Source organism: Petromyzon marinus, chromosome 45 (genome assembly GCF_048934315.1).
Source record: "Petromyzon marinus isolate PM22_M1 ecotype Great Lakes invasive population chromosome 45, UKy_Petmar_22M1.pri1.0, whole genome shotgun sequence".
In the NCBI taxonomy this organism is placed as follows: domain Eukaryota; kingdom Metazoa; phylum Chordata; class Hyperoartia; order Petromyzontiformes; family Petromyzontidae; genus Petromyzon; species Petromyzon marinus.
Window position 1 is genome coordinate 1,196,957 of NC_133711.1, and position 18,284 is coordinate 1,215,240.

The 18,284-nt window shown below is 56.5% G+C and overlaps 1 protein-coding gene across 1 annotated transcript in view; it reads left to right on the forward strand.

The window, feature by feature from the left end:
• Positions 1–218: 218 nt before the first annotated feature.
• The window catches only part of LOC116952109 (uncharacterized), a 45,540-nt gene continuing 27,474 nt past the window's right edge, over positions 219–18,284 (forward strand). Inside the window, exon 1 of the mRNA XM_076074033.1 lies at positions 219–496. Coding sequence (XP_075930148.1) covers positions 482–496 — 15 coding nt within the window. The 5' untranslated portion in view covers positions 219–481. The remainder of the gene's footprint in view (positions 497–18,284) is intronic.

Below are 18,284 nucleotides of genomic sequence, written 5' to 3' on the forward strand. Positions count from 1 at the left end.
TAGACACAGCATAGACACAGCACAGACACACAACATAGACACAGCATAGACACAGCACAGACACACACGTACAGCATAGACACAGCATAGACACATCACAATATCTCACCGCTGGCCCCGCCTCAAAGCGCACAGCGGCGGCTCTTCATTGGCTACTGCCTTGCGAAGAGGCGGGGCCAGCCTCACATCGGGGCGGGGCCGCGCTTTTAAAAGCCGCGCCGGGCACGCGCGGCCCCCTACACGCGGGGCTCGCCGCACGCCGTGGCCGCTGAGTTGCTGCTGCCCCTCTCAGTCGCGACCCGCAGCTGCCCCTTCCTGGTCCTCACCCTCCACGTGCTGCTCCGGGATTTAAAGGGATCGCGGCATTCCAGCGAGGCGCCCGGGATCTTTGAGGCACTTTGCGTCGCCGTGTTTTTATTTGATTATTCTGGGGGCTTTTGTTTTGTTTGGCGTCAGAAGAGGAGAAAGTTTCGGCCCGGGGATGATGGCGTGCGGGGTAAGTGGCGGAGCGAGCACCCCCGTAGACACCCTCCTTCACTGCAGCATTCATTCGCATCTCCAAGAATTAAAATCCAAATGATCTGGTTCCTCCTGTCATTCCCCCTGCTCCACTCACTCCTCCCTGCTCCACCTCCCTCCTCCCTGCTCCACTCACTCCTCCCTGCTCCACTCCTCCCTGCTCCACTCACTCCTCCCTGCTCCACTCCTCCCTGCTCCACCTCACTCCTCCCTGCTCCACTCACTGCCCCCTGCTCCACTCCTCCCTGCTCCACTCACTCCTCCCTGCTCCACTCACTCCTCCCTGCTCCACTCCCTGCGCCCTACTGCATCTCTATTTTCTCTATTCTCTCTGTTTTTCTCTCCCATCCCCTGGAACTCCCGACTGCATCCCTCCGCTATCTCCACCCTCCCCACACCGATACCCGCCTCATCACCGCCCCTGTCACCACCAGCCTCACCCCGTCACCTCTGCTCTCTCGACCCCTGATCGATGCGCGTGACCTTGGCCTTGACCTTGCCCCGAGTCGTGTCGGGGCCGTGTTTCTCGCCCTGCTCGACTCCCTCCGCCCCGGGTCACCGTCACCACCATCGTAGCCCTCTGCAGACACGGTGCACCTGGTCCCGCTGAATGCAGAACTTCTGATGCCTTCACGCTCCAATAAACTCATCCTGTGTCAGAGTTGCCCTGACCACTGCTTCTATAGCAATCGCTACAGTCCTGTGCGCTATGTATATGAAATGTGTAATGGTATATATGTAACGGTCATATGTTTGTGAGCAGCAAGGTCATGTGTTGGGGTTCGCAGATTGCCATGCCACATCGGTGTCCAACAGCCCTGTGTGTCTGTCTGTGTCTGTGTGTGTCTGTAAGGGAAGCGATAGTGTAGCGGTTAGCGTTGCGCTGCGCTATGAACCTGGCGACCCGGGTTCGATTCCCGCTCACGGCCAACACCAGTGACGATTATCTGAACCGGTCCCGGGCCTCCCCTTGGTCGACTCAGCCTCTAATGAGTACCTGGTGCGGTGTGTAAACATTGCCACTAGGGAGACAAAGGCGGTCGGGCGTGGTGCTGGCCACCCACCCCCTCGTGTGCCGTGCCGGCCTTCATAGGTGCTCGCTAACAGCACTTGCCCCTACAGTCTGTTAAGGCTATATGGGGGATCTTTGTCTTTTGTGTGTGTCTGTGTGTGTGTCTGTGTGTGTGTCTGTGTGTGTGTGTCTCTCTGTGTGTCTGTGTGTGTCTGTCTGTGTCTGTCTGTGTCTGTCTGTGTCTGTCTGTGTGTGTGAGTGTGTGGGGAGCGGCAGTGTAGTGGTTAGCGCTACGAACCCGGCGAACCGGGTTCGATTCCCGCTCATGGCCAACACCGGTGACGATTATCCGAACCGGTCACGGACCTCCCCTAGGTCGACTCAGCCTCAAACGAGTACCTGGTGCGCCACTGGGGAGACAAAGGGGGCCGGGCGTGGTTGTTGATCACCCACCCCCTCGTGTGCCGTGCCGGCCTTCATAGGGACTAACGGCACTTGTCCCAACAGACGGTTCAGGCTATACGGGGGATCTTTGTGAGAGTGTGTGTTTGTTAAGCACAGCAGGTTGGCACAGTAGGGGGCACAGGTGGTGCATCAGCCAGTTAGCTCAGTCATCTCAGTCAGTCGACCCGTGGCACCTGGGTCTGCCCCGTGACCTCCTGCCAGCGGGCGTTCGACACTTCACGTGGCCTCAAGGTGCACATAGCCTGGCACAAGCGTCGTGGCGAATGGCGGTTGTTGTGTGCGTACGAGCCTATGGCTGTAGGAGTTGTGTAGTGTGTGGAGCAGTTGCGTAGTGACGATCCCCTCACTTCGCTTCGAACCCGAGTCTGGCGACCCGCGTTCGATCTACAGCGGCAGAGGGGTGTCTGCAGGGCCGTCCATCACGGGACGGGGTTTTTGATTTTTAAACCAGTGATGGAAATTCTACCCCGCGGGACCCGGGGTAAACCCCACTGCGTGGGCGGCCCCCCAACGCCTTCAAACTAAACCGGGGGAAATATGGCACCTGACACCGTGACGTCGAAGCGTGCCCACCCCCTCACCCCAAAGTGCGGGGCCCGAGGCGGTCGCCCCCTTTCACCGTGTACCCTCGGGACGGCTCTGGGTATCTGAATATGTTTTGGGACCCCCCCCCCCCTCCTTCGCCAACCCGCCACTGTCCGGCGTGGTGAAGTATGCTCGAACAATCCCCATGATCAGCACGGACTGGGGGGGGGGGGGACGTTCATCCAGCATTGGATTGACACTGGGCTGTGCACGTGATTACACGCGTGTGCTTGTGTATAGCGGAGTGATTGTCAAATGGGGTAAAGGCGCGGCCCTGCAACCGCTCACCCGCCCCACTGCTGGCGGAAGGGGCCTGCACACGAGGGGGCTAGAGGGGTGACCCTCCAAAGGGGGGTTTTGTGGCCGCCTCTTCAGCCTTTCAAGAGGCACCCACCCACACGCTACCCCGCCGCACGAGACCTGCCCACCGAGTAACCAAGCCCTCTGAGATGAGCATGCGAGATGAACTTTGGAATCGCACGCTCCACTCCCGTTGGGCTGCCTTACCGTGCCCACGTTAAACGAACGAGGATGTTGCGCGCAGCGCATTCCGTACGCCGAGTGGCGTTCGTCCGCTTTCTCTTGGCTTTGACGCCGTTCTCTCTTGAAAAAAAAAACACGCATCAACACAAGGTCACGGGTCCGTGCGTTTGATGCTTTGACCTTAAAGCTCCTGGAGGACGAAACGTTACACGAATGCATTCGAGCAACTTTAGAGGAAACAACAATAGAGCGTTTGTCCTTCCAGTGCCACGGTCTTTAGCCAGCGGGAGGATTAACCTCTCTGCTTCGTATGTACGTGCGTTGAACTTCTTTCGCACCGTACGTGGCCAACCGTGCTAATCGGAGGTGCGCGTCCGTTCCCGACGAGCCCAGCATGCGGCTCTCTCACTGTGTCGGTTTTACTCCGGCACCGCCACGCTGCTCCGTATCGCGAGCTGCTCTCGACACGCCATCTCTCGACACGCCGTCTCTAGGGCCGAGTCCGTCGTTGTCGCACTCATTGGCCCATTACATGAGCGGTGTGGCTAGGAGATGTTAACTACCTCGCCTGGTATGCAGGAAGTCGTGGGTTTGATCCCGACCCTGACGCATGCTGTATATTTCATGTATCTCTCTCTCTCCCCGTGATGGCGTGGATTTTTTCCGGGTCCTCCAGTTTTTCCCTGCACATTTAGAACCAACGTCATGCATTTAGAGTATCTGCCTGTTATAAATTTCCACGTGATGAGCCACTTCGTTGAGCTATCATTTGTGGCCAGGTCGCGTCTGAAAAAGAGCTATATAGCTTGGTGGGCCTTAGCTGGTAAAATAAAAACATACTTCAGCACACTCGCTCTTCACATGGCCGATATGGATGTCGAGCAGCAAACTAGAATGTTACATTGAGGTGGTTAACGAGCCAGACGATCGCGTCGTGAGTAGCCTAACATTGACTCCCTCCGTATTGGTGATCCGGGTATGGAGTCGTTGCATGCAAGGGTTCTCATCTGGGCGACCACAGTCTCCGCACTGGAGAGCAACAGCCCCTAGTCTGGGCTCGGTGATGAGCGAGGTGGGTCCCGGAGCAAGGATCGGCCACCCCGATCGCACCGGTGGGCGTGGGACGATTAACGAGAAGAGGTGGCGCGGGACTGACTCGGATATCGCTCGCCACTGCTGTTAGCCGTGGCCAGGAATCAAGGTCAGGTGGTCGGTCGGGTTCTTAAGTGCGATGCGCTGGCGCCCCTACTCCCCTCCCTCGGTCGCGAGCGCCGTGACTGTTGTTGAGCCGTGACTGTTGTTGAGCCGTGACTGTTGTAGAGCCGTGACTGTTGTTGAGCCGTGACTGTTGTTGTTGAGCCGTGACTGTTGTTGTTGAGCCGTGACTGTTGTTGTTGAGCCGTGACTGTTGTTGTTGAACCGTGACTGTTGTAGAACCGTGACTGTTGTTGAACTGTGACTGTTGTTGTAGAGCCGTGACTGTTGTACAACCGTGACTGTTGTTGAACTGTGACTGTTGTAGAACTGTGACTGTTGTTGAACTGTAACTGTTGTTGAACCGTGGCTGTTGTTGTGCCGTGACTGTTGTTCGTGGGGACAGGGCCCATGTCGGGGTCCCCGGTGCATTGTCGGCGGTGGCCGCGAGATTTCCGCACGCGCGCCCGCAGGGGCGGGGCCGCGTTTGTGGCGGTGTCAACCGCGGCCCCACGCACCCCCAGGGGCCCCGCGCACCCCCAGGGGCCCCGCGCACCCCCAGGGGCCCCAGGCACCCCCAGGGGCCCCACGCACCCCCAGGGGGCCCCGCGCACCCCCAGGGGGCCCCGCGCTCCCTCATCGCCCCCCGCCCACTCTCCGGGAGTCGGGCTGCACCCGTCCGCCCACGCTCGCTTGTGCCATTTCGGCGAAAATTGCCAACGCTCACACGTGGGAGGTTTATTTGCACGTTGGTGTGCAATTGGCACAAATTTCATGACCAGCGCGAGTTATTTAAATACGCTTCTGCTTTTCTCTCTTTATCAGTTGCAGGCCTTCTCAGGAAGGGCACGCATACAACCACGACCACACGCCGCGTTGCAAAACCTTTGCGGGAAGAGACGTTTCGTGGCCACTGGCCGACCGACGTCAGAATCAGAATGTTTACAGTGGAGGAATCCGATGAGCCGTGAAGCTCTTTTTCACAGATGTCTCCCGGAGACGAGACTGCGCACTCCTCCGCCTCGCGGACAAGAGGGGGGAGGAAACGAGCCGTGGCTGTCCGTTGAGTAAAGCTGTCCAAGCCCGGGTTGGACAGAGCCGAGTACAAAAGGGCTCTGGGTGGTGTTTTCGTGCAGTCATTGTTGACCTGGCTGAGGTCACCGCTTCCCCATCACGTGGTGAGGAACCCTGTTGGCGTTTTAATCACGGGTCGGGGGGGGGGGGCATTTGCACACGGGGTTCCAGTGGTGCGCCAACACGGTGCTCCGACCTATAAAATATTAGCCCCTTGAGCAATCAAGATGTGAAGGGCGGTAGTCAGATGCCGGCTGTGTCTGAGAAATGCGACCGTGCGTTAGAACGTTTTTTCACTCTGTGGTGAAGTTTAACGGATTTCTTTTTTTTACTCGAACATCTCCCTGGGTTCAAAAGATGTTTGCCAGAGAAGGCCTGCTTGGGGTGTGACTGGCTATATGTGCGCTCACACTGATATATACTGCCTTCAGGTTGGTGACTTCACGCACGTTCCGGCAGCCCGTGCAGACACCAGAGACGCACGGGGTCTCTGGTAGGATTGTTGCACCACGACAATGACTGGTACACCGGGTATCGATGCGTTTGGAATCTAAACTTAACTATTTTTAGTTTATTTCACCAGGTAAGGCCCACTGAGCTATGTAGCTCTTCTTCAGAAGCAACATGGCCACAAATGATAACGCAACGAAGTGGCTTATCACGTGGAAAATCAGAAAAAAACACTACCACGGGGAGAACATGCAAACTCCAAATAAACAGCAGGCATCAGAGTCGGAATCGAACACTTGACCTCCTGTGTACCAGGCAAGGTAGTTAACATCTCGCCACTGTGGTGCCCTTCGGTTCGCGAGACACTACAGACGAGACAAAAAACACAGACTCATGTGTGGCACCATGACCTATGTACTTGCAGGAGATGGATGAATGATTCCGCCATTGGCCTGCAGGCTCGCTCGAGACGGAATGTCTAGAGACGGAATATCTAGAGACGGCGTGTCTAGAGACGGAGTGCCTAGAGATGGAGTGTCTAGAGACTGAGTGTCTAGAGACGCAGTGCCTAGAGACGGAGTGTCTAGAGACTGAGTGTCTAGAGACGGAGTGCCTAGAGACTGAGTGCCTAGAGACTGAGTGCCTAGAGACTGAGTGCCTAGAGACGGAGCGCCTAGAGACGGAGCGCCTAGAGACGGAGCGCCTAGAGACGGAGCGCCTAGAGACGGAGCGCCTAGAGACGGAGCGCCTAGAGACGGAGCGCCTAGAGACGGAGCGCCTAGAGACGGAGCGTCTAGAGACGGAGCGTCTAGAGACTGAGCGTCTAGAGACTGAGTATCTGGAGACAATATCTAGAGACGGAGCGTCTAGAGACGGAGCGTCTAGAGACGGAGTATCTAGAGACGGAGTGTCTAGAGATGGAGTGTCTAGAGATTGAGTGCCTAGAGACTGAGTGTCTAGAGACTGAGTGTCTAGAGACTGAGTATCTGGAGACAATATCTAGAGACGGAGCGTCTAGAGACGGAGCGTCTAGAGACGGAGTATCTAGAGACGGAGTGTCTAGAGATGGAGTGTCTAGAGATTGAGTGCCTAGAGACTGAGTGTCTAGAGATTGAGTGCCTAGAGACTGAGTGTCTAGAGACTGAGTGCCTAGAGACGGAGTGCCTAGAGACGGAGTGCCTAGAGACGGAGTGCCTAGAGACGGAGTGCCTAGAGATGGAGTGTCTAGAGACTGAGTGCCTAGAGACTGAGTGTCTAGAGACGGAGCGCCTAGAGACTGAGCGCCTAGAGACGGAGCGCCTAGAGACGGAGTGTCTAGAGACGGAGTGCCTAGAGACGGAGTGCCTAGAGACGGAGTGCCTAGAGACGGAGTGCCTAGAGACGGAGTGCCTAGAGACGGAGTGCCTAGAACGGAGTGCCTAGAGACTGAGTGTCTAGAGACTGAGCGCCTAGAGACGGAGCGCCTAGAGACGGAGCGCCTAGAGACTGAGCGCCTAGAGACGGAGCGCCTAGAGACGGAGTGTCTAGAGACGGAGTGCCTAGAGACGGAGTGCCTAGAGACGGAGTGCCTAGAGACTGAGTGCCTGGAGACGGAGTGCCTAGAGACGGAGCGCCTAGAGACGGAGTGCCTAGAGACTGAGTGCCTGGAGACGGAGTGCCTGGAGACGGAGTGCCTGGAGACGGAGTGCCTAGAGACGGAGTGCCTAGAGACTGAGTGCCTAGAGACGGAGTGCCTGGAGACGGAGTGCCTAGAGACGGAGTGCCTAGAGACGGAGTGCCTAGAGACTGAGTGTCTAGAGACGGAGTGCCTAGAGACGGAGTGCCTAGAGACGGAGCGCCTAGAGACGGAGCGCCTAGAGACGGAGCGCCTAGAGACGGAGCGCCTAGAGACGGAGCGCCTAGAGACGGAGCGCCTAGAGACGGAGCGTCTAGAGACGGAGCGTCTAGAGACGGAGCGTCTAGAGACTGAGCGTCTAGAGACTGAGTATCTGGAGACAATATCTAGAGACGGAGCGTCTAGAGACGGAGCGTCTAGAGACGGAGTATCTAGAGACGGAGTGTCTAGAGATGGAGTGTCTAGAGATTGAGTGCCTAGAGACTGAGTGTCTAGAGACTGAGTGTCTAGAGACTGAGTATCTGGAGACAATATCTAGAGACGGAGCGTCTAGAGACGGAGCGTCTAGAGACGGAGTATCTAGAGACGGAGTGTCTAGAGATGGAGTGTCTAGAGATTGAGTGCCTAGAGACTGAGTGTCTAGAGATTGAGTGCCTAGAGACTGAGTGTCTAGAGACTGAGTGCCTAGAGACGGAGTGCCTAGAGACGGAGTGCCTAGAGACGGAGTGCCTAGAGATGGAGTGTCTAGAGACTGAGTGCCTAGAGACTGAGTGTCTAGAGACGGAGCGCCTAGAGACTGAGCGCCTAGAGACGGAGCGCCTAGAGACGGAGTGTCTAGAGACGGAGTGCCTAGAGACGGAGTGCCTAGAGACGGAGTGCCTAGAGACGGAGTGCCTAGAGACTGAGTGCCTAGAACGGAGTGCCTAGAGACTGAGTGTCTAGAGACTGAGCGCCTAGAGACGGAGCGCCTAGAGACGGAGCGCCTAGAGACTGAGCGCCTAGAGACGGAGTGTCTAGAGACGGAGTGCCTAGAGACGGAGTGCCTAGAGACGGAGTGCCTAGAGACGGAGTGCCTAGAGACTGAGTGCCTGGAGACGGAGTGCCTGGAGACGGAGTGCCTAGAGACGGAGCGCCTAGAGACGGAGTGCCTAGAGACTGAGTGCCTGGAGACGGAGTGCCTAGAGACGGAGTGCCTAGAGACGGAGTGCCTAGAGACTGAGTGCCTGGAGACGGAGTGCCTAGAGACGGAGTGCCTAGAGACGGAGTGCCTAGAGACTGAGTGTCTAGAGACGGAGTGTCTAGAGACGGAGTGCCTAGAGACGGAGTGTCTAGAGACGGAGTGCCTAGAGACGGAGTGTCTAGAGACGGAGTGCCTAGAGACTGAGTGCCTAGAGACTGAGTGCCTAGAGACTGAGTGCCTAGAGACTGAGTGCCTAGAGACGGAGTGCCTAGAGACGGAGTGCCTGGAGACGGAGTGCCTGGAGACGGAGTGCCTAGAGACGCAGTGCCTAGAGACTGAGTGCCTAGAGACTGAGTGCCTGGAGACGCAGTGCCTAGAGACGCAGTGCCTAGAGACGCAGTGCCTAGAGACGGAGTGTCTAGAGACTGGGTGTCTAGAGACTGGGTGTCTAGAGACGGAGTGCCTAGAGACGGAGTGCCTAGAGACGGAGTGCCTAGAGACGGAGCGTCTAGAGACGGAGTGTCTAGAGACGGAGTGCCTAGAGACGGAGTGCCTAGAGACGGAGTGCCTAGAGACGGAGCGTCTAGAGACTGAGTGTCTAGAGACGGAGTGTCTAGAGACGGAGTGCCTAGAGACGGAGTGCCTAGAGACGGAGTGTCTAGAGACTGGGTGTCTAGAGACGGAGTGCCTAGAGACGGAGTGCCTAGAGACGGAGTGCCTAGAGACGGAGTGCCTAGAGACGGAGTGCCTAGAGACGGAGTGCCTAGAGACGGAGTGCCTAGAGACGGAGTGCCTAGAACGGAGTGCCTAGAACGGAGTGCCTAGAGACGGAGTGCCTAGAGACGGAGTGCCTAGAGACGGAGTGCCTAGAGACTGAGTGCCTTGAGACTGAGTGCCTTGAGACTGAGTGTCTAGAGACGGAGTGTCTAGAGACGGAGTGCCTAGAGACGGAGTGCCTAGAGACGGAGTGCCTAGAGACTGAGCGTCTAGAGACCGAGCGCCTAGAGACGGAGTGCCTAGAGACGGAGTGCCTAGAGACGGAGTGCCTAGAGACTGAGTGCCTAGAGACGGAGTGCCTAGAGACTGAGCGTCTAGAGACGGAGCGCCAAGAGACGGAGCGTCTAGAGACGGAGCGCCTAGAGACGGAGTGCCTAGAGACGGAGTGCCTAGAGACGGAGTGTCTAGAAACTGAGTGTCTAGAGACTGAGTGTCTAGAGACGGAGTGTCTAGAGACGGAGTGCCTAGAGACGGAGTGCCTAGAGACGGAGTGCCTAGAGACGGAGTGTCTAGAGACGGAGTGCCTGGAGACGGAGTGCCTGGAGACTGAGTGCCTGGAGACTGAGTGCCTGGAGACTGAGTGCCTAGAGACTGAGTGTCTAGAGACGGAGTGTCTAGAGACTGAATATCTAGAGACTGAGTGTCTAGAGACTGAGTTCCTAGAGACTGAATATCTAGAGACGGAGTGTCTAGAGACTGAATATCTAGAGACTGAATATCTAGAGACGGAGTGCCTAGAGACGGAGTGCCTAGAGACGGAGTGCCTAGAGACGGAGTGCCTAGAGACGGAGTGCCTAGAGACGGAGTGCCTAGACTGAGTGCCTAGAGACTGAGTGTCTGTACTCAAACAGGGGTGGGGGGGGGGGGCGTGTCTACAGCACTGTCGGCTGGGGAGGGAATTCCAGACCCCACGGACAGCAGCAGAAAAGGAGCAGGCAAAGGTGTTTAACCCATCGGGTATTTTATTGTGCCGTGCTGTAATTGCAGAACATTTTTTTAACGTTGAATGTGGGCCAAGCAAGATGGGGGGGGGGGGGGGGGGAATCCGCTCCTGCAATGAATGTATGCCACGGGGGCATTTCCCATGTGATGCGAGTTGGTGGTTTTCTGCGGCAGTAGCTCTGTGCTCCGGCTGTGGGGATTTTGGCAGCTGAGTCATTGCTCCGCTGCCTGCGTGATGAAGCCCGGCGGACCTGATGGGGGCACCTGCCGTGCGGTGAGAGCGCCTGGTCTAATCTGATGGTGGTTGCGTGTTCAAATCTCGGTTGGGGTTTTACTCAACCCATCATGTTTCGTGGGTGAATACAATGAGTGCCGCTTGATGGGAAGTCAACACTGGTCATCTTACGAAAAGAGCGCCCCCCCCCAGCATAGGAATGTGGAATTTCCACCGCTAACTCGAGGTTAACATCAGAGATTATTCCCACCCCTTTGATTGCTCGCATTCGGTGGGGAAAACCCTTTGACTTTTGTTTTATACATTAGCGAAAGTTGTTTTTGCCACTAGTCCACTCTGCCCTCGCCAGGCATGCTGACTCAGTCAGTGGCTGGGCATGCTGGCTCAATCAGTGGCTGGGCATGCTGACTCAGTCAGTGGCTGGGCATGCTGACTCAGTCAGTGGCTGGGCATGCTGGCTCAGTCAGTGGCTGGGCATGGTGACTCAGTCAGTGGCTGGGCATGGTGGCTCAGTCAGTGGCTGGGCATGCTGACTCAGTCAGTGGCTGGGCATGGTGGCTCAGTGGCTGGGCATGGTGGCTCAGTCAGTGGCTGGGCATGCTGGCTCAGTCAGTGGCTGGGCATGCTGACTCAGTCAGTGGCTGGGCATGCTGACTCAGTCAGTGGCTGGGCATGCTGGCTCAGTCAGTGGCTGGGCATGGTGGCTCAGTCAGTGGCTGGGCATGCTGACTCAGTCAGTGGCTGGGCATGCTGACTCAGTCAGTGGCTGGGCATGCTGGCTCAGTCAGTGGCTGGGCAAGCTGACTCAGTCAGTGGCTGGGCATGCTGGCTCAGTCAGTGGCTGGGCATGCTGACTCAGTCAGTGGCTGGGCATGGTGGCTCAGTCAGTGGCTGGACATGCTGACTCAGTCAGTGGCTGAGCATGCTGGCTCAGTCAGTGGCTGGGCAAGCTGACTCAGTCAGTGGCTGGGCATGCTGGCTCAGTCAGTGGCTGGGCATGCTGACTCAGTCAGTGGCTGGGCATGCTGGCTCAGTCAGTGGCTGGGCATGGTGGCTCAGTCAGTGGCTGGGCATGGTGGCTCAGTCAGTGGCTGGGCAAGCTGACTCAGTCAGTGGCTGGGCATGCTGGCTCAGTCAGTGGCTGGGCAAGCTGACTCAGTCAGTGGCTGGGCATGCTGGCTCAGTCAGTGGCTGGGCATGCTGACTCAGTCAGTGGCTGGGCATGCTGACTCAGTCAGTGGCTGGGCATGCTGACTCAGTCCGTGGCTGGGCATGCTGACTCGGTCAGTGGCTGGGCATGGTGGCTCAGTCAGTGGCTGGGCATGGTGGCTCAGTCAGTGGCTGGGCATGGTGGCTCAGTCAGTGGCTGGGCATGGTGGCTCAGTCAGTGGCTGGGCATGGTGGCTCAGTCAGTGGCTGGGCATGGTGGCTCAGTCAGTGGCTGGGCATGCTGACTCAGTCAGTGGCTGGGCATGGTGGCTCAGTCAGTGACCGGGCATGGTGGCTCAGTCAGTGGCTGACCCCTCGGCCACTCGGCCTCCTGTTCCAACGTGGCAGCGTCTTGGCTCTCGCACTGAGCGGAGGCTTCACACCCACACGGCCTTCCTTAAATCACATGGGACGTTATAGTGTCAATCGGATTTGTAAGGTGTCTTAATGCTACCTCATCTCAAGAGGGGCAGGATGGGGAGGTCTGTGGCAGAGAGGGTAGAGAGGGCTGTGGTGACGTCTGGATGACAAAGAAGATGTTTTTGTCGGGATAAGCGGTCGGTCAGGAGCTCGGTGAACTTGACCGTGAGGATGAATTGGCAGTGCAGACAACCCTGGTGAGGGAATTCCGTCAAACAGGTGCGGCAGCGGAGAAGGAGCGACCTCCCATCGAGCGACTGGTCGACGCGGCGTGGCGAGGAGAAGGCCTTCGCTCTCCGATGCGTGGCGGGGTTGTTGCCGCGTGTTTCTCCGCACGGCGTCCGACGTTTCGCACCGCCGAAGCACGTCGGCGGTGCTGCACGGCGGCACGACCGTGACGACGTGTGCCGTGGGTCCGGGCTCGAGTCCGCGAGGACCTCGACGACGGGGAAGGCGATCTCGTAACTGGTCCGGGAACGGTCAACGAAGGCAGTGATGACGTTACGCGGACGCGTCTTGCCGCTCGGGGCGCGCGTCGGCGGGCAGGACGCCAGCGGCGTAGGGTCTCCGTGAGGTAGCGCAGGCCGGCGGACGCGTCCTTGCGTGGCCGCGCTTTGTTCTGTGTCCTCGGGGCGCCAAGGGGTCGCGCTCTGCCCCTCGCTTGCCCTTCTGCTCCGCCGCGTCATTTTTCCTCCTTTCCAGTAATCGTGCGGCACCGCGAAACGGCCCGCGTTGGTTGGATTCCGTGGGAGCGGCACACCGCTTTATCTGCTTTCCGCAACGCGCGCTACTAGAAAGAGATTCCTACATCAACGTCCGATCGCTGCGCTTGGCGTGTGTGCGGTGAAGACCGTTTGCATGCTGTTTATTTCCACCGTATTTCACCACGTCGGTCAGCGGCGGGCTTCGGGGAGGGAGGAGGGAGGGAGGGAGGGAGCGTGGCTGTGGGACCGACGACGTTTCAGTACAGCGATGGACGATGCTGCACCGCTCCTCTGTTGCCCACCGCGGCTCCACACAGCCCCCAACACCTGGGACCCACGCCCGTTGCCCATTAGTGCACTATTCGGGGCGCACAGCCGGCCCGGCAGTCTCGATCTGATGAGGTCTGACGAGGCCGTGCGCACTGCGGGTGATTTGGTCGCAACGCACAGCTTGCCGCTCCCGATTACCGAACCTGTAGAATTTGCGGAAAAAAGTAATTTGAAGATACATTACATACGTAACTTGTTTTATGTAAAGGAAATGTAAGGTTGTGCTGCATACGAGCGTGGCTCTGTGCGCGTGGCTCCGTGCGCACCCACCCAGCGCTCGCCCCCCCCCCCCCCCCCCGGCACGTTCCTCTGCACCGTTGCCACTCCCTTGCCGACAAAATGAAGGCTCTCTCAATGGACTGGCTTGTCAGCTTGCCGAGCAGGTTTCGACCACTGCGTGGTATTTGGGCCGCGACGCTGACCTTTAACGGGGACGACTTTTGCGAATGGCCGTGCCGCCGGGGTCCCTGATATATCTGCCGTGCAGCCAGGCGGCACGCTCCGGTCAATCCCCGCACAAACGACCGGGCGGCTCAGCCGGGATTTTATTAGCTGGCTCGAGGCTGAACACGCTGCCTTATCACCGAGCACGCTCGCACGCTCCGTCGGCAGTGCCGGATGATCCTCGTAGCACGAGTAGCTACATGTCCTATACAGGACCCGCACTTTCAGGGCCCCGCGATAAATGCTTTCAAGCTATCAATTCCGGTTCACTGTTTCTGCACTTGCTCTATAACTATAGTACTATACTGCCTTCAACTTTTATGAACGACTGGGTGTTTAAGGTTAGCGATTTGTCGTATTATCTGGCTGTGTAGCAAATGAAAAAATACAATGACTTTACTATGCAAGTAAAAAATTGTGTTTTAGTATTTGTGTTTTTTATTTATTTAGGGCCCCTTTATAACATCATGCTACAGGCCCCGCGCACTAGCTTAATCCGGCACTGCCCGTCGGGAGGCTCTTAGCTCTCGCCAAGCTGTGCCGCTTGAATCCCAACCAGAAGGCCTCGTGTTTAAACAGCAGCCCAATGGCCCACCGTGAGGTCGATAACGCGAGGGCCCCTTCGTGCGAAGTCGGCAGCAATCCTCCTGTGCAAAGTCTGTCCCCTACCATCGGCATGTAGAATGTCCGCTTCCGGCCGTGACTGCCACCAAAGATGCCGTTGCTCGTGAGAGCAACGGCAGAGCAGGGAGACTCACTGGCCTCGCTCCTGGTTAACCGCGCGATCGTGGGCGATCGGGCTTGGCGGCTAACGGGGCAACAACGGGGCCCCCGTGCCAAGCGAGCGGGATGAGTAAAGGCTCCGTGCCGGATGGGTGGGGTGAGGTGGCACTCTGAAGACACCTCTCCCCCCCCCCCCCCCCCCGCGAGTTACAACTTCACAGAAACTCGGGCTCTGGGCCAAAACCGACATGAAAGCCCCTTGTGTGTGAACTCGACTTCGCGGTATCGGCTCGTGTGTGTGTGTGTAAACTGGCACGCCCTGGGCAGCAAAGAATGTGACCCTGTCTCTCCGTGCCTTGGTACAGCAGTGGCTAGAGAATGGCCGTGAATGGCGGGCGGAGAAGATTTCAGTCTTGACGGCAGTGGGGACCTGTTGTCTCCAACCCGAGTGTGTCGGGGTGCCACGGTGGTGAGATGTTCACTACCTTGCCTGGTATACATGGAGGTCGTGGGTTCAATCCTGACCCCGACGCCTGTATTTTGGAGTTTGCGTGTATCCCTCTCCAAATGGTCGAGTGGATTTTTCTCCGGGTCCTCCGGTTTTTCCCTCCATATTTAGTCAACATGCGTTTAGAGTATGTGGCTATTATACATTTCCACACGATAAGCCACTTCGCTGAGCTGTCAATTGTGGCCAGGTCGCTTCTGAAAAAGAGCTACATAGCTCAGCGGGCCTTACCTGGTACAATAAATTACTTAGTTTATATCTTGATTTGAAGCTTTCGTGACTGCACAAATCCATACTCTTTGGTTCTTTCGGTGAAGTCACGTAGGTAGACAAAAAAATCACGACGTTTCGATGGCAACACAAGCAATCGTCATCAGGTGGGACAACTACAGCGAGAAACAACTGCTGAAGAAAGCGAGAGAGCTAAGCTCGTGCCCATGTACCCTCTATCTCTAGATTATTTCTAACTACGTGACTTTACCGAAAGAACCAAAGAGTACTTAGTTTATAGTTTAGTTTAAATGTATAGCCCCTTGTTCGTCCACTGTTGGATGCAAGTCTCCCTAGACAGTGTTGATCATGAAATTTTGACCATACTTCACCCCGCTGGTCATTGCGGGTTAGTTAAGAGGGGGGCGATGCCCAAGACCGGTTCAGATACCACTCGCCGGTCGTGTTAGCCGTGGCCAGGGATCGAACTGAGATTTACAGGTTCACTGTGCAGCAATCGCCAAGCCTCTGTCCGCTTGCCTGCCTACAAGTGACACGTGTTTTATTTCAGCGTTTTCTTTTCCTCATATTTGCTTCAACGTTTTCTATAACAGACGACGCGCAACAATATTTAATATTTTCTTAACGCCATCGTGACTGCACATCGAAGCACGTTCACGGAATGACACGAAACTGTTTTTGCGTGGCAAACTCGGCTGGTCTAGTCGCAAACGAGACAATCTTCCCGAGAGGACCTCGTGGATCTCCCTCGCGCCACTGGCAGGGAGTGCGTGACGGACACGGGGCGACGTCCAGCATCGAGAGCGAGGGGGGGGGGGCCTGGGAGCTCAAGGGGGCCCGATCGCCTCGCTCGTCACGAACGCCACCACCGCCGTCCACCCGCAAGTGGTTGTTGCTTCTCCTTTTACGCCTCGAAATAGTGACCGAGGTCACCGGGTGGCTTTGTGGCTCTCTTGACAGAGCGACGTTTTGTTGGATGAGCCATTGTGACACGACCGCGGGAGACGGGTCGAGGCGGGTAGAAGCGAGCGAGCCGAGCAGAGCCGAGCGAGCGGAGGAGGAGGGCGAATGAGAGAGCAAGTCGCAGCAGGGCCCGCGCGGCTCCGTGTTTGTGATGCCACGAGGCGCCAACAACCTTGCAAGCAGAGCAACAAGAAATGCAAAATCAATTAACCGCGCTTGTTTATGTCCAAAGTGCAAAGTTCATGCTCCGCATGGAAATGTGCACCCCTAATCGGCAGAACTCCCCAAGTGCTGTTGGTCGCGAGAGGCTCGTCTGTGAGCAAACGCGAGGGCAGAGAACTCCACCGACTTCACCGAGCGTCAAGTCGGTGAAGTTAATCAATCTTGACTTGAAGCTTTTGCGACTGCAGGAATTAATATTATAGAAAATAACAAAATACCAAAATTATTTTCTTTGAACCTATCTACGTGACTTTTACCTAAAGACCCAAAGAATAAGTAAAGAAATGTTAAATGATGAAAAGAAATGGGAGTAGGTTTTACCCTTGCTGGCAATAAAACAGGAGGTGTTAAGATGTTCAAACAGCAAAATAGATCTAAAAACCTCCCGTTTTATTGCCAGAAAGGGTAAAACCTAAATATTTTTTTTCATAATTTTTGAGACTGGGAATAAAAGTCCCATAGATAAGAAATGTTAATCGATCAAATTATACAATTCTGCTCATCTCTAACGTGTGCCCTGATCCCTTGGGGAATATTCCACGTTCCCATGACAGGCCCACCCCTCAGGCACTTTCCACCAGGTGGTGCTCGCTACGCTGACGCTGCCATGGGAATGTGGAATTTCCACCGTTACTCAGGGACCCCTCCGATTGCGCGGGGCTGGACTCGTTCTCGTTTTTTGAGGCATTGAGCCGGGATAGGAAATTCCACATTCCCATGGCATGGTGCGGTTTTTGCAAACAGCAACAGTGGAGGACGTTCCACAGAGTGGTTCATATATTTTATGACTTTGTCCAACGCCCAACTGGAATTTGAACTGTAGCGGCCGATTGTGAAACCCAGCCACACAGCGGCAGCCGTCACGATTGGGAAAACAATTGGCGACAAAAAAAGAGTCGTGAACGTAAATACAATTACAGCACGCGGTAAAACAACAAGCCTAGGACCCGCAAATGTCCCTTGCCTACATTGCCACCTGTAACTCTGCAGAGGTTACACAAAGTAAAGGCGCAGCCCCTGCAATTGCTTGCCAGCGCCATCCTGGCCAGATCTATTTGAAGAGGCGTGCCAGCACCTCACGCTTCTCCCCACCACACACGCAACCTGCCCATCGACGGGCTGCGGCCCCCCAAACCGATTCGCACCGCTGGGTGGGGCAGAGGCGGCGGCGGCGGTGGGAGGGCTCGAAGAGACCTCTGCACCGTTGTTGTTGTTGTTGTTTCGACTGCCGCGCCGGGAGATCGAACCGGCGTCGTCTGGATCGCCTGTCCGGCGTGCCGACCGCTACTCTGCGGTGGTGGCCCAGACGCATCGCGGTTAAACGTAAGAAAAGAAAGTATTTTTGGTGGCGGGCAGGGATTCCATCGCAGGGATTCCATCGCAGGGGTTCCATCGCATCGTGGTCACGGCACTGCGATCCGCTGCTGAAATCCCAGGAAATCGAGAGTGAGAGGCGATTGCGGCGGAAATCGGCGCGCACGGCGGGTGTGTGGGCGGCCGGAGGAGGCGGCGGCGGCGGTGACATTCGGCTCCCGTCGATGCCGCGGGGACACAGAGAGAGAGCCGCCTCGACCCCAGCGAGCTTCACAACCTCGCTGCCAAATATACGACTTCCGCCTCGGCACACTGTTTACAATTACCTGAAAATGTCAGAGAATGGTAATAACCTTTTGTACTGAATTTCACGTCCCAGATCTCGCTCTCTCTCTCGTTTAAATAGGTTCTGAATTTCGATGGGCTGTTGACTAAATAAATGGCAGTGAGGTTGAGTAGTTTATGCCCGTAATATTGCCATCTCCTTCCTGGCATTCTTCCCACTCGTGTGCTGACTTCCATCCTGCTCCTCCTTCTCCACCACTCAGTCCTCCTGTCCCGAGCCATCATCTCCACGGCCACTTCACGGTTCTTCAACATTCTGGCTCACCGCTCGGAACAAGCCTCGCCTTCTGCCCAGTGCCTTCCACGTTCAACCGCTTCTCTTTCCGTTTCGCTCGTCGCA